This window comes from Falco cherrug, chromosome 10, assembly GCF_023634085.1.
Source record: "Falco cherrug isolate bFalChe1 chromosome 10, bFalChe1.pri, whole genome shotgun sequence".
In the NCBI taxonomy this organism is placed as follows: Eukaryota; Metazoa; Chordata; class Aves; order Falconiformes; family Falconidae; genus Falco; species Falco cherrug.
In genome coordinates, this window is record NC_073706.1 from 21,451,336 (window position 1) to 21,466,535 (window position 15,200).

Sequence of the window (15,200 nt, forward strand, 5' to 3'; positions counted from 1 at the left end):
AAATGAAAAAAGTCTGTGTGATTTAACAATAAAAGAAGGGTGGCTCCAAGAATAAGGCAAAAAACCCCAACCCAAACCCAACCACAAACAATTCAGAGGTAGCGTGTTGCAGACGCTTTTAAAAAAACATATTCTGTCCGAATACTGATATTTAGAATGTTACCTCATATTTCCCAAGGGAATAACAGCACCTTTAAATAGCATTATGCCAGTTATAGCAAATGCATAGAAAACCACCTGGAAAGGATATAAGCAAGTATTAGTTTTGGTTATTTTAGTCACTAAATAAGAAAACAATGCAATTAACATGGAATTCATATTAGTACCACAATAAAAGAATTTAATCAACAACAATGCCTGAAGCTTTTGAAATGAAAATACTTCTCAAAGTCTGTATTACTTAACTGTCTGCTCTTACTTTTTAATTTAGTATTTAATTTTCAGTTGTTAATAATGCATTAAGCCATTTTACTTTATAACTATTTTACTTCTTTGTACCTCAGAATGCTGATATTTAACTATTAGCACTACAGAAAAGCCACTTAAAAAACAAAACCCCAAAACATTACCTGTATTTACAAAGAATATTCTAAATACCTGGGAAGCTTTCTGCTAGATTCAGTGAAAATAAGATTTTACTAAACTTAACCAAAGGACAAAACCAAGTCAGCATTATATATTACACCAGCAACTTCTTTGAAAGTATTACATTAGTCTGAAGATACAGTTTTCAATAACACAAAGGATTTTGGAACTTCTGTCTTTTACTTGTTAGAAATACACGCTTCCTTTTAAAGAAATACCTTTCACAGTCTTCAGCTGTCACCTAGGTGAGTTTGCCATTTTTATCCTAAACCAATTATTCCAGAAACAATCTACAATCTCACTCCTCTGGGGGAAGTACCATTCTTCCTAGGACAGCTTGAAACAAACTGAATCTTCAAATGAAAAATTGTTAGTAATATTTCTGTGTTTTTCTACAAAACAGATTGAAGAGGGAAGTCTGGGAAGAATAGAAGAGAAACTCCTGGTCAATGAACCACAGCACTTTGTACGCTACTGAAGTAAGTTGAAGCTGACATTCCACAGCCTGCCAGAAGATGGGGTATCTCACTTGGCAATAATAAAGTTTTATTCTTTGAAAAAAATATGTTTGAAAGGCACACTACCTGAGAAATTAGCTAATGAGTTACACAATTTTACCAGCATCTGTTCCCAGCTAACATTAGGAAAGAGGCTTTATATCAGCTGGTAATGGAGTCAGACTTCACTACAGTAGAAGTTCAGTGAGTTTCCCTTGTAGCCTCCAGTAAAAGCAAACTAAATTAATAGCAGCAGCAAACACTACAGCACCCTTGCCTCACAATCGTTGCAAAACTACATTTCACACTGCCAGCATTAAAGACAATCAGCAGCAGACCCTTAAACCATTTCACAGGCGTTAAAGTCTTACATATATGGGTAAGGACACCGTATTTAAAACAGTAATTTATAAAGCCTAAAAATAAAATCAAGTATATTAATCAGGCTCCTGGCATCTTAGCCATGTCTTTCAGGCATGGAAAGAGCTTCCAGAAGAATGCTACAGCCCAGGTACAGCCATGCCAGTAGGAGCACAGCTTTGGGGTCCTAGTGCAGAGCACAGAACAGCTCACCCCATAATGGCTCTCTCCCGGGGCTGTGACATACGGGTTCTGTCAGATCCAGCAGCGATGCCAGTCACTGCCTTCCCTGCCTGTCCACAATCTAACTGTACCAGCCTCTGACAGAAGTGACAAGCAAATGCGTGCTCCTTCAGCACAGTGTACATACTTAACCAAGAACTGGCAAAACTACCAAAACCGTAGTCAGCCTTTAGATGGCTTATTACATCAAGTAATCAAAAGTTTTTCATTAAACTAAATGTTCCTATCATATACAAGATTGGCATTTAAGGTCTTAAGATGGGCTTTCACATGTAAAGGCAAACTTCTAAGTTTGTGCACCCCACAGTATTTCTGTTTTGAGAGTAGCTCCCAGTTGCAAGCGTGACTTGTACAGCACAACAAAGCTGTTATCAACTCAGCTTTGTCCGAACCAGTATCATTATCTCTAATTGCAACATAAACCTTTCCAGACTGCAGCTTAAAGCCCCTCCGTGCAAAAGCAGAGATTACTGATGACTAAAACAGATATTCTGAGCAAACTGCATGCTAAGTATATAGACTAAAATAACTTTTTAAACAATGCCTAATACACAGCAAATCCTTGGTCTCTAACCATTATGTCAAAGTATCCTAAGAAGAAGGGGAAAAAACACCAAACACCAGATAAAAAGACACAAAAAAAATGCTAAACTACCCAAGTATTACTTGGCTTTACCAGAAAGACATCATTGCAAAGCCAGAAACTCAAAAGAGTTGGGAAACGGAGAATTTATGTAGTGGATGCCACCCACTGTGATGCATCCTTTAATCACATGTTTACAGACTATAAATTCTACACAGACACACCTGTAACAGGAAGCCAGAGGCCTTTAAAAGTCATGTCCAAACATGTCATCTCAAGACCTTCTCAACTGAAAGCAGTTATAACCTTGTTTTGCTATTTAACATAAGCAAGATACAGTAGGGAAAACTAGGCTACTTTTCCCATCTGATGAATTATTTGAAACTAGAGTATCCAGCCCGAGGCAAGCACTCTGAGGAAGTTTCAAACAGTCTTTTAAAGGCACTCCTGAAGGAAACTTGTGAACAGCGCACTGTCACTGTGCACAGCCAATAACAAAAGAGTAATTTGTTGCAGCTTTCCACGACATGCCCTGGAGAAGAACTGGCTGATTAAGGTGTAATGTTACTGCTCATGGTGATTGTCAGAGAACGCTGTTTATTTTGCTGATGACATACCCTTATTATACTGCTAACTATGGGAAAGGAAATTACAGTCTTGCATCTCCACTTACCACAAGGATTCCTGCAAAGGCTCTTAAGTTTTTTACCAGGTCCAGCAATGTAGTAACGACCAAAGCCATGAACTAAAACAAAGCAGAATTTTGTATGCATGACATGCATCCCACTTCCAATCCATATAAAATTATTTTTACTAAAAGGACAAAAGAAATACCAACCAGGAAAGTGAACTATACTAAGTACAGGGCATTTTTTTTATACAGAGATGTTTTCCATGAGGTACTTAAAATGAACAAACAATGCTGTAGTCCTTTTCATACACAGACAGTATGGTAAGTTTCAGATATACACAGGAACTGACTCAAAGGGCTATTTGTCTACTGAGACTAGAACAGGAAAACAACAAAAAAAAGTCACAATTGCCCCAAAACTCCAGAGTATCTGCTTCATATTTGATCCATATAATTTCCTGTTTAAACTTTCTACTGACATTATGACCCCTGATTACATCTGGTAGATATTCATGGCTTATTGAACCAAGATACAAGTCCTGCACCTGACACTAATTCAGGCTTAGCTTTCAAGTAAGTCTCAATACAGAATTATAACAAGCAATCAAACAACTCAAAGTGATTTCAGATTCAAGTACATGTATTCTGGTGAAAATACCCATACTGGGAAACTGGACAGAGGGATCCATCCCAAATAACCCTCTAGGTGACCAAAAGGTCTGGTATTATCTAGAGAGAGCAAGTCTACCACCTCCCGAGTACAAAATTCTTCAAGGGTATCATACCCACTCAACCAATTAAGATGAAGCACTACACAAGCTGCACAAGTGTTTCTGGATGCGCCTGCCCACTTTAGAATGCCAGTATCAATTGCACTGACATCAACAGAACTTCGCTGCCAACTTAGAGTCAACCAGCTAGAGAGACAGTGAGTTTGTGAGGTGCTGTGCCATAGTCCGGTCAGACCTGAGTTCTCCCACTCGGGTGAAACAGAAATGCCATCTACATGTTATTCAGAAAGGCTTTAACAAAATTTGTAATTTTACCAACAACAAAATCTTAAGTGTGGGGGGATAAAGAGATACCTTCATATTAGGAATAATCCGCAGGAACCTGAACACAATTAACATGTTCACCAATCGCACCATATCCCACAGGGATAATAAACCCATGAACTCTGGTCTCCTAGAAAAGATGGAAGAAAATAACAAGTGAGAGAAACAGCCCATGACAGGAGGACACCATTAAATCTACTGGGCTGAAGGTAACTAAATTCCCCACAACTTTTGGTTAACATCCATGGCACATTAAAATATTTGAGAAGGGAAAAAAAAAAAAGGGGGGGGGAGAGAGAAAAAGAAAAAAAAAAAGATTTCCTCACATAAACGGGATTTATAACCTATGACTGACTAAACACTGCATCCAGTAGTTTTGAAATTCCCAAAAAAGGGACAAACTCCAGCAAGATCAGCAGAGGGCCAGTAAGATTATCAGGGGCTGATGCACCTACACTACAAATAAAAGCTACAGGAATTGTGCTTGTTCGGCCTGGAGAACACTGCTTCAGGAGAATGTGGCAACAGCCAGAAGTGGTCCTCAAGAAGACAGAAGCAAGGCTGTTCAGTGGTGCATAGTAGGAGAGCCAGGGACAGTAGGTGTCAACTGAAACAATGGAGGCTCACACTAGATAGACATAAGGAAGAACTTAAGAACTTGTCAACCATGAGGACAGCAAGACAGGCGCAGGTTACCCAGAGAGGTCATGAAAGTCTCCATCACTGGAAGTTTTCAAGACCCAACTGCATAGAGCTTTGAGTAACTTGGTCGACACTTGCTTTGAGTGGGTCCCTTCCAGCCTGAACTATCCTATATAGAAATCTGTGATCTGAAAAAGGAAGTACAATTGTTGGCTCAGCAGGAATTTCAGCTACAGTAAATTCTACTAACTGATGAAGGAAGCAATTCATTTAGCCTGGGCTCTTCAATATGCATACAGAGCTCTTGAAAATCTCTGTTTGTACTGAAGTACCTGGGTAAGCACCCTTCCTTCTGCTGGAGGGGAAGGCACCAAAGAAGGTCCTTTCAGAAAACAAAGCAAAACAAAAATACTGCTATAGCTAGATACTTCAGGAACTTACACAAAGACGTGCATTAATCCTTCAGGGTATGCTCAACTGAAGTTAGGCTTCAAAACAAGCACTAGGCTAACAGACTGTCTTGCCAACCTTCTTCCTTACACGTGTATTCCACGGGTGATATGATACACTTCAGATCTCAGTCTGAGCTTTACATGACTTACATCAGCATGCTGGATGCTGCTTTGCTGGAAAGGTGGGCAGGTGGTGGGGTTAAGAGTAGTTAATGAAAAATGCCCTTGGTAACACAGATGCTAAATCATGACCTGCATCACCAATACATTCAACTCTAATAATAAAAGAAATAATTTAAGACACCACTGCATAGAACATATATCCCAGAGTAACAGTCAGGCCTTTGTCCTGTCCTGAAGATGTTACATCTACAGACCAGGCAGTTACCAGCTGCACACACTGTAAGCAGCACGAGGACTCCGAATGATTCATCTGGGTTGCAATCTGCTTGCAGTGACTGATAAAGAGATCTAATAAGGATTACTAGTGCTTCAAGATACTATTGTAGGGCAATCTGTCATCTACATTGAAGAATCAAAGGGCAAAAACAAACTCATATATAATCAATTACAAGTAAGATCAATAGTTAATGCCATTAGACTGTTAGCAGTTACTACCCTTATGACAACCATCACTTCTGAGCAACAGGAATGCAAGTAGTGTTCAAAAATAAATCCATTTAAAGCCATAAGGTCTACCAGGTCTCTTCATAGATACTACTGTAAATTAAGACAGAACTTCTCGATGGCAACATAACAAATAATCCTGAAAGAATTAAGGAGAGCCAACGTCTTAAGAGTAAGTTTGTATAAAGAAACAAAGTATCTGAACCTGAAACTAGAATTTGTGAAATCTTCCAGGAGTCCTGTATTTTCGTCTTTTGTTGCTGTGGCAGTTTTCAAGAGATAGAACAATGATTTTTATGTTTTTGATAACAAAAAAAAATCTCCGGATAGTTACCCAAGAACTGTTTGAACTTAACAAAATCAAACTACAAGTTCTTGCTATTCTGGTATAGATCAATAGTTTAAGTCCATGGGAATTTCTTTTTACTAAGTTCTACATTACGAAACAAAACTTAGTCTTCACTCTACATACAAGGTTGCATGCCAGCTGTTTAGGAATTCATATCATTAGGCTTATGGACAATCTGATGCTGAAACATATTAGGTTAGTAGCTGGTTATGTATGTTGTACTAAATTCTTATTCCTGCACCTTGAGTAAGTGTAGGTCTGCTAAGATACTATTTTTCATTAGATAGCAAGGAATACAAATGCACCCTTCTCAGAACAGCTGAAGAGAACTCTAAATTTATGAAAAACGTTAGTAATTTTCCTTCACTTATACATATTGTATGGCCTCTAGTTACTACAAGGGTGAGAAATTATACTAGGTTTGGTCAATTACAGACTGGGCTGACAATCATAGTGTAATGACATAAGTGTGTATATATTCCCCTGACCTACCCCAGACACGGCGCAAAGTGCAACAGTTCAGACAGATTACATACCAACCAGGATGAGGAAATCCATACACAGCAAAAGTTGCAATCTCCAAAACCTTCAGTCAGGGGAGAAAAGAAAAAAAAAGAAAAAAAAAATCAAAATCTTACTTTGTGATTCTGAGTTTCAAAAATTAGGTACGTTTCTTGATAGGAATTTTTTTTTTTTTTTTTAAGAGCTTTAAACCACTAATCTGACTCACATTCAAGCTCTGAAATTGTCCTATTTGACTAGGTACTCCTTGTATTAATCCAATGTACGCACATCATCCAACAGTGACATAAAAGGATATACAGTCATTTACACCGACCATGAATTTGGCCTCATCTGCCATAAGTGTTTCAGGCTTTTACCAAATAATGGTAACAATCCTCTGGCACCTTTTTTTTTTTTTTCTTCAAAAAGCTAAGTGATTTTTAGCTACGTAACAGAATTCCTCACAGAATTACTCCAAGAGCTGGATGTTTCCAAATAACATTAAAGAGACTGCTTATAAGAAAGCTCACCTTTTCCACAAATTTACGAAAGCATACCTCCAAAAAAGAGACCCTAAGAGGTCCATGTGCCACCAAAATGTTGAAGCCACTGAAAACCGCAACACTGGTTCATGCTCTTTAACTCTGCATAACAGTGTTAAATGAAAAGTAATTCCACTAGCTCTTGCAGTTCCTGATCAACCTAGTCAGCGAATCCAGGGATACAGAAGTTAACAGAAAGCATACCAGCAGAATTACAGTCAGAAGTCCATCAAATCTATTGCTTGGGTATGACAAGTATCTTTTCAAGCCCATCGCTAAGATTTTCAGCATCATTTCCAGCAGGTAGTACAGGATGAAGAAGCAGTTGATAGCCTTCAGCCCAAAAACAAAAATAATTATTAGAATAACCAACATCTCAGGCAAGAGCAATAACTGTAGGAATACTGTTGCATCTCACCCCCAGGAAGAAGTCATCTCTTTCAGATGGCTGCTTATCTGCATCCATCACCAAAACCACCTTAAACAAGAAGAAATATTCTATGAGTCCACTGCTGCATAAAACAGATGTTTAAGCACAAGAACAGGCTTTTATGCTTTGCAAAGGCCTTTCCAAGCAGCTCAGAATATACTTTTTAAGTGCAGGTATTCTCACCTAAGACTGCATGATTAAAGCATGCCACATACGGACGTCTGCTACAAAAAGTGGTTATCAGAACAGAGACTAAAGAGCAAAAAAAGAAGTGAAGTTTGTAATGGGGTGGGGTGAACCACACAAAACCCCCTTTTACTTACACAGATAGAAACAATGTTTGCAAGGGCGACAACATTCCCCAAGTAGCCAAAGTAGGGATGGCCAAAGGCAAACTGCATTTTCTGCATAAAATGGGATTGGTACTCTGGACTGGGAGGATGCTGAAATGAACACATATGATTTGTTTAGACACAAAGCATAAGCATTTTAATAATAATGCAGAAAAAACCACAGCTAATCTCAGATTTAAGAAACAGACACTTTCAAAACAAAACTTCACGGCCACAGGCTAACTTTGACATTTCAGTAGGAAGGTGTTTTCAAGCTCTATTAGCATTTCCAATTAGCAAATGGGTTGACAATTATGGCACAGCACAAGATAATGGCAAAGAAGGGAGGTAATTCAACGTTCCTCTAATGCCTCAAAGCAGGTAAACTAAACAGCAAGCTATTAATAGTATACACTCCTTCCCCATTTCCCAATATTTGATCTCCCTTAAAAAATTCTAAAGTCTAAGTTATATGCAAACATAGAAAAGAACATTTCCTAACCCTTTGAAAGTGTTACTTGTAATTTTAAACTTTCTTTCTCCACATGGAGAAGACTGCTTTCTGCCCATCTTCGTCTGAACGCTTAAAGAATCTACATTTAATTCTTCATTCAGGGACTGGAGGAAAAACTTTGCTTGAGTATATTTAAGTGTTACCCTGCAAAGACTAATACATAGCAAAGAAATGCATTACTTCAATATAGGACTGCCACGATAAGACAAATCCCTCGCCTTACATCAAAAACAATTTACTACAGAGGTACTTATTTCTCCCCATCACTTGTCAGAAAATCTATGTTATAAGTCTAACTCATATTTCTTGTAATGAATCTTCTTATTAAACAAAATACACACACAGAGCTCTCATCTCTTTTGTCTGGCCCAGTCACTTCAAAAAGCTGACAGAATTAACAACCATGCCTTTTCTATACTTAACGCTACCAGGCAATCCCAAAGTAACGCTGTAAAAGCTCCCAAAGAAATGTTGTTTATAAGAGCAATCCACCAACAACTTAAAAATCAAATGACATCTGATCATACCTAGCGTTCAACAAGTTTCTTTATCTGCTTTATAGCAGAATACTATCACTTATTTTTGCACAAGACCACACTCAACTTATGACGTGCTATAAATGACTGTCACATACATACTTGCTTAATAGCATCTTTGTCTAGTTCTTCAAAGAGCTTCTGAAACTGGGCAGCTGACAGCTGATCACAGGAGCATGTTTTGAGTGACTTCACATGAAAGAGAAACATTCAGATCAACACTTGCAGTAGGTGCATCTTCAAAGACTGCCAACACCTTCAGACTTTCTCTGAACTCCAAAAATCATGGCATGAACTGCAACATTAAGTCTTTAGCTAAGCAAAAACTAGTCTTCCTGTAGCCTGACAGAAGTATGAGTAGGAAGCAGCACAGCTAAAACCCAACAAAAAAACCCAGACATTTTCATACCATAGAAAGAAGCTGCTATAAGATAGCAGCTCTAGACCACAGTGAGAAATGCTTTGCTTTCAGAGTGAAAGTAAACAAATGAAAAGGTTAGCTCTGCAAAACAAGAGTTTTCGTTCCTCTGCACCTCTCTGCAGCTGAATGCATTCCTCATTGCACCAACAAAAGCAGCAGCAACCTTAAGGTGAAATGGCTGAGCTGAAAGCTACTATTCCTAGATCAATGTTGTGATTAAGGAAATATCAGTTTCCACAGCTGTCCCACAAGTCAAGTACATAAAGACTAAGAAAATCCAGGTCTTACTCTCATGATGGCTTGCTGGCAGCGAGAATCCATTTCAACTTTCTGCAGCACTTGTAGTAAGGCTCCAACACTGACACACGACCTATTCAAAAGAAAATAGGATGGACCCTGAAACGGATCACTGTCTGGACTGCAAAAATAGAGGAAGAATACCCTTGGAACATCAATTTTTTGAAAAGCAGACAGAATTAAAAGTAAAAAGGAAACAGACCCTGTAAGAGTCCCAGTGTGTTATAAACATCCGCTTAAAGAAGAAAAAAAAAATATTTAGAAGAGAGGAGCAACAAACTGCCATTTTTCAGGAAGGGAACCTCAGTAAACATACTAAACAAAACAAGATGACAAAAAATCTGCTCTTTTCTCCTCGATAATTTACTGTTTCAACTTTCTCCACTTACTGTTGTGCATTACCAGGAGTCTCTTTCAGGGAAGACAGCACTTCAAACGCAGCCCGAATTCCCAGTCGCCTCCTGAAGAGGGAAGACTGAACCGATTTCTGGACAGTAAAGATACCACAGAGAAGACAATTTACTTACACTTGTTTAAAGGAAGTTCAACTAGATGATACAAATAAGATCTGCAAATTAGTTGCCCTGCCCTTAGAGAGCACCTACTGCAAGCCTACTACTAAAATAATTTTTCAGGAAGGGAAGATAATTGTTTTCCTTCTCCCACTGCCGAAGTCCCCATCATTAGCCACTAGTTCTAGTTGTCCATATACTGGGCCCAGACAGACAGACACTCCAGTTTACAAGGAATACCATGAGTCATACACTGAAATCAGTGAAGCCCATTTCTACCACAAGGACTTGGGAAGATCAGGGCTACTGAGCTGCTCATGCAGTACTATGCCCTATGGCCAGATAATACACCGATTCTCTGGCACACAGCCCGGATTTGTGTTTATAGATCGTAACAGGAGACTTCCCTAGGCCTCGCTTCATTCAAGAACTCCACATCGGAGGAAGGAAGCGAACAAACAAGTCTCTGGAGTTCAAGTAAACATCCAGGTTATGGTTTATTTTTAATCCTGGATTGCACAGCCACATGCCTGTTCCAGAGACAACGACAACAGCAAAGCTCAAATATTCACATATTCACATACTACTGTGCAAAGAGCAGTTAAACAGCTTGTCCAACTCCAGCTTCTTACCAAAAAGAAGAAAACCAGTGCCATAGTTTTTCGTGCTTCATTTTTTTTTTTTTTCATAGTAATCACTTTCAAACTCAGCTCCATTATTGGGAGTCAGAGTATGGCATGCTCTCAAAGGGAAAGAGGAAAACTGAGAAAGAAGGGAAGAACAGAGCAGAAGTGAAGGATTACAAGAACTCCTCTTTGCACATACTAGGTTTAAACACTCCTCTCCTACAAGAGGGTGGGGGCCATTCCTTCTGTGTGACATTGCCTCGGGCTTCCTAGTCAACAAATTTACCTTCTCTCTGGAGTTCTACTAGAGCAGCTATTATTTCACTTTTCCCCCAAAGCCCTCAACCCCACTCCTCTGAAGGATCAAATGAACTATATGAGTACATAAATAAGGGGAAGGAACTATACGACTAGATATAAGTGAAGGAGAAAATAATTAACTAAGGAACTACAAGATCATATGCAAATAAGGAGAAGAAAAAAAAAAAATCATATGCCCAAAGTCACTGGGTTTCCCCTACCACTAAACCTGAAGTAAACCATAGACATAAGACCAACCAGCTGGAACGTACGCGGTTGGGAACACTGTTCCTTCCAAGCTACAGAGGCCATCGCTGTACTGGCACAAAGGGGAAAAAAACTTAACCTACAACCCCGAGGTTTAGCCATCAGACTCAAGTGCTTTTGCATAGCACTATCCTGACTGAGCTTTATCAAAAACATTGCTGTCGAGCTGTGAAGATTTATAGAATATTCAACAAGAAAGTAAATAACACTGGTGGAACTGAAATTGTTGAAGAACTAACTCGAGAGAAAAATTTCACCACGGAAGTTATAGAGCGCTCAAAAGAAAAATCTCAAACAGCTCAAAGACAGCACCTCAGCTAGATCAAGACTCTGCCTGCTCTGAGGAACAACAGACTGACCCTTCCCCTTTTGACTGATGACTGCCTGATCAAAGATTCACTTGTGTGGCATCAGTGTGATAACCATTAATGCTTAGCCTAACACTGTAATTTTCTACTAACCTACTACATGTGTTAACTGCTGAGTAGCTGTGGTGCACCTTGGATGTTCTGTATTCATTGCTGGATATAAACCCAGTCCCAGCCATCTCCAGCTGCACCCACACAGCCTCTTCCTTCCATCACCTACCCAGTCAGTTACTTCTTTTTGGAATAGAAATAGTAAAGTCACAAGGTTAACCTCTTAGATGAAGTACATTTTATTGGAAGTAACTGAGACCATCTTTCATTTGACTGACTTAGTCTCTGCTTTCTAAAATACTCTTACCTCCGGTGATTAAAATTCCTCCCAGATGGTGTAGTTGAACAATTTCATACAGAAAACAAAAGCACTTAACACTGTTTCCTGCCATGGAAATTCAGACTACGCTCACAGTACACAACTAGCATACATAATGCAACAAAGCACATCACACATCTTGTTAATAAAAGACAAAGAACTTTTAGTGATGAGTTTAATTGTCATCATAGATTGCACACTCCTTGAACAACATGCAAAAGTACACTTACTTTGTCAGCTTTTACTTCTCTAATATAGACACCTGAGTCAAAAAGAGGTCATTATACTGTACATCAGATTCTTATTCCACAAAATTAAGAGAATCACATATGATCAGGCATCTTCCAGAAGCATGTTAAAGTATTACACAGATGACTGACATTCCATGCAGAGTAAGCACACTTTCCTTTTAGTTGAGACTCAATACTACCAAGATTAACCACTATACCTGCTGGTATTTGCCTCTTCTTCTGGTACAAGACAATCACAAGGCTCAAGCCCATCTTCCAGAGGCAGCAGACTGCCCTAATCATTCTATCATCACACCCGCCCACCATGGTAAGGACAAAGCAAAAAATACCAAATGTGAAGGTGTTTTAGTCAGCAATTTTTCTTTTTTTAATCGAAGGTATCCTTCTACTCCTGTACTACTCAGAGAAATGAAGTGCTAGGATTTGTAACAATTTAAATAGTACAGCAAGTTTTCTTCACAGAGACCAAGTTTAAGTTACTTGTTCAGTTTTATAATAGTCAAATTTGCAGATCCACAGCACACATGGAAGTATACAACCACGTAATTTTTTCATTTAAGGGGATCAAGCTACAACAGCATAAGGGGAAAAGTAGCTACATCAAAGAGCCATTATATCTTAAAACTACGTCTACAACCAGGATGGGCATACTCCTTTAATATACAGTTGAAACACCTAATACTCAGGGCTTCACAGATTCATAGTTATGGCAGAACACAGAAATTGGGAATGCTTTACTCACCAGAAGATATCCTCGAAACTGGTTGTATATTATTGCTGTAAGCAAGTTCATCAGAAACAAGTTGCCTGTTGGAGAAAAAGGGGCAGTAATAATTATTGAAATACTTAATCTATTTCTCAGAGAAGTTCCAATGCATATAATAAGTCAGATGCAGAATTTTGAAAGGATTTTTCTTCTTGTGTTTGATTTCAAAAAATGTTTGTAAAGTTTGAAAATACTGCAGTATATTTACTCCCCTATAATATGTCACTGAAAAAAACCCCAAACTGTAAGTACCATCCATGAATATTATCTTACAAGATATACAGTAATTGGAAGAAACACAAAAAAGGGAGAAATTTATGACTAAAATTTCCTAGGAGAAAAAAAAACCCAAAACACCGAACCACTCTTTTGCTGTTACGCAAATGTCAAAGTTAAAGTGCATTTACAGTACTGAAGACAAGAGGTAACTTACCTAATACGGTGAAGAGTATGAAGAAGATGGAATATGCTCGATTCTTAGAATATGCCGGAATCATTACTGTATCAGATTTGAAAAAAAAAAGGAAAGAAGAACTTAATGCTTACAATGAAAACTGGAGACCTCTATCAACTTTTTGGCAATTGGTAAAAGCTCTTATATAGCTCCCCTTTAGAGTTGTATACATAATTACACCAAAGGAAAGGCAAGAATCAAGTTTCTAAAGGCTTGAAAAATGTTTATATAACCTCCCTCTGGCTGTACTAAGAGCTACTAGCTTAAAGAATGGTTCTAGTAGTCTGAAGTTAATCTTACTCTATTATTCTTTGAAAAGAGAGACAAGAATTATTTGTGAAAGATTGCTCACCATCAGGATTATTTGCAGTAGTTAGTAGGACCAGCAATGTCGTCAGTGAATCTGGCAGATTCCGGAAATACACCACCCACTCCTTATCCTGCTGGCCATCCTAGTCAAAGGTATGTTCATGGTTAGAGAAACACCACAAAAATCACTAAGACCATCTTAGGAGGGGACACACAAGGGGAGACAAAAAAAAAAAAAAAAAAAATGGGGGGCAATAATCAACTCCTTCCAGACACAACCAAATCTACCCACCAAGAAAAGCACGAGACAAGCACAAAAATTAGGACGTGTAGGAATACAATGCAGTCACTCCACTTACTAACAGCCATTAAAAAACATAAGGAGGAAGAGCAAGCTAAGAGACACATGAAGTTCAATATAGAAATTATGTCAGGCTAGCACCTCAGATCCAGGAAGAACAATAAAGTCACAGACAATATAGGAATGTGAACTCACCCTTGACTGATATAAAAAAGCATCACCTCTTAGCCTGCAAGAGGTACTAGTGTACTGGAGATAAAGACTCCCAAAATATGAATTTTGTTAAAAAATAAAATAAAATCACAGACTAATAATACATCTTCAGTCTCAACTCGCATTATAAAAATTAGTGTAGACTGAAAGCTGCTTGCTTTGATATTCCAACTACAGCGTACCTCAGCATAGATGGAAACCTAGTCACCCTGAGCTGTATACACTAGGACTACACTCCAGGACTTGTCCAAAAGTGTAACACAAATTGGGGATGATATTAAAATACATTTTGGCTATACTGAAGAACAGAAAGGAAACATATCTATAACTAGCATTAGTGCACATTATAGGAGTTGCTGAGCAGGTAAAAAGCAGGCAACTGTTCTGTTTTGAAAAGTATGAAGATTCATAATGCTAGGTACAGTATCAAGGAAAACATCACATAGAGCTTAAACATCTTGTAGGAAAAAAAAAGTATTCAAAAAGTCAGTGCTACAGCACCCAAAAAATACTTGCAAATACTCTGGCAACTAAGGTCATCACAATTGTTTTGTGGCTCAGTGGAAGCATCAGATGCCCTGCTAAAGCTCAGATGGCATAAGAATTTTCATTAAAACCACGCTGAGAGGTTAATCTTGGATCATCTGCATGCTTTATTTTTTTCCCCCAAGTTGAAGTAGAGACAGCTAAAAAAGATACAGAGTGCAAACAATACAAACATGATTCATGCAGCACAGAACAAACAGCCTTTGTATCTGCTGCAAAGTCTGGAAGAACACATACTTCTAGAGGACATTAGACAAGACAAAGCAAAAAAATCTAGAGGCATAAATTTCATTACTAAAGGTAGCTTTAGAACTTGC

At 38.4% G+C, this 15,200-nt stretch overlaps 1 protein-coding gene across 1 annotated transcript in view; it reads right to left on the reverse strand.

The window, feature by feature from the left end:
- TPCN2 (two pore segment channel 2) overlaps window positions 1-15,200 on the reverse strand; it is a 30,881-nt gene that overhangs the window by 6,230 nt on the left and 9,451 nt on the right. The window contains exons 8-20 of the mRNA XM_055722702.1: window positions 13,867-13,966; window positions 13,494-13,559; window positions 13,037-13,101; window positions 9,990-10,087; window positions 9,592-9,673; window positions 8,985-9,071; window positions 7,824-7,943; window positions 7,489-7,548; window positions 7,275-7,403; window positions 6,561-6,610; window positions 3,985-4,084; window positions 2,942-3,013; window positions 164-237 (exon numbers count right to left, since the gene is read on the reverse strand). Coding sequence (XP_055578677.1) covers window positions 164-237; window positions 2,942-3,013; window positions 3,985-4,084; window positions 6,561-6,610; window positions 7,275-7,403; window positions 7,489-7,548; window positions 7,824-7,943; window positions 8,985-9,071; window positions 9,592-9,673; window positions 9,990-10,087; window positions 13,037-13,101; window positions 13,494-13,559; window positions 13,867-13,966 — 1,103 coding nt within the window. The remainder of the gene's footprint in view (window positions 1-163; window positions 238-2,941; window positions 3,014-3,984; window positions 4,085-6,560; window positions 6,611-7,274; window positions 7,404-7,488; window positions 7,549-7,823; window positions 7,944-8,984; window positions 9,072-9,591; window positions 9,674-9,989; window positions 10,088-13,036; window positions 13,102-13,493; window positions 13,560-13,866; window positions 13,967-15,200) is intronic.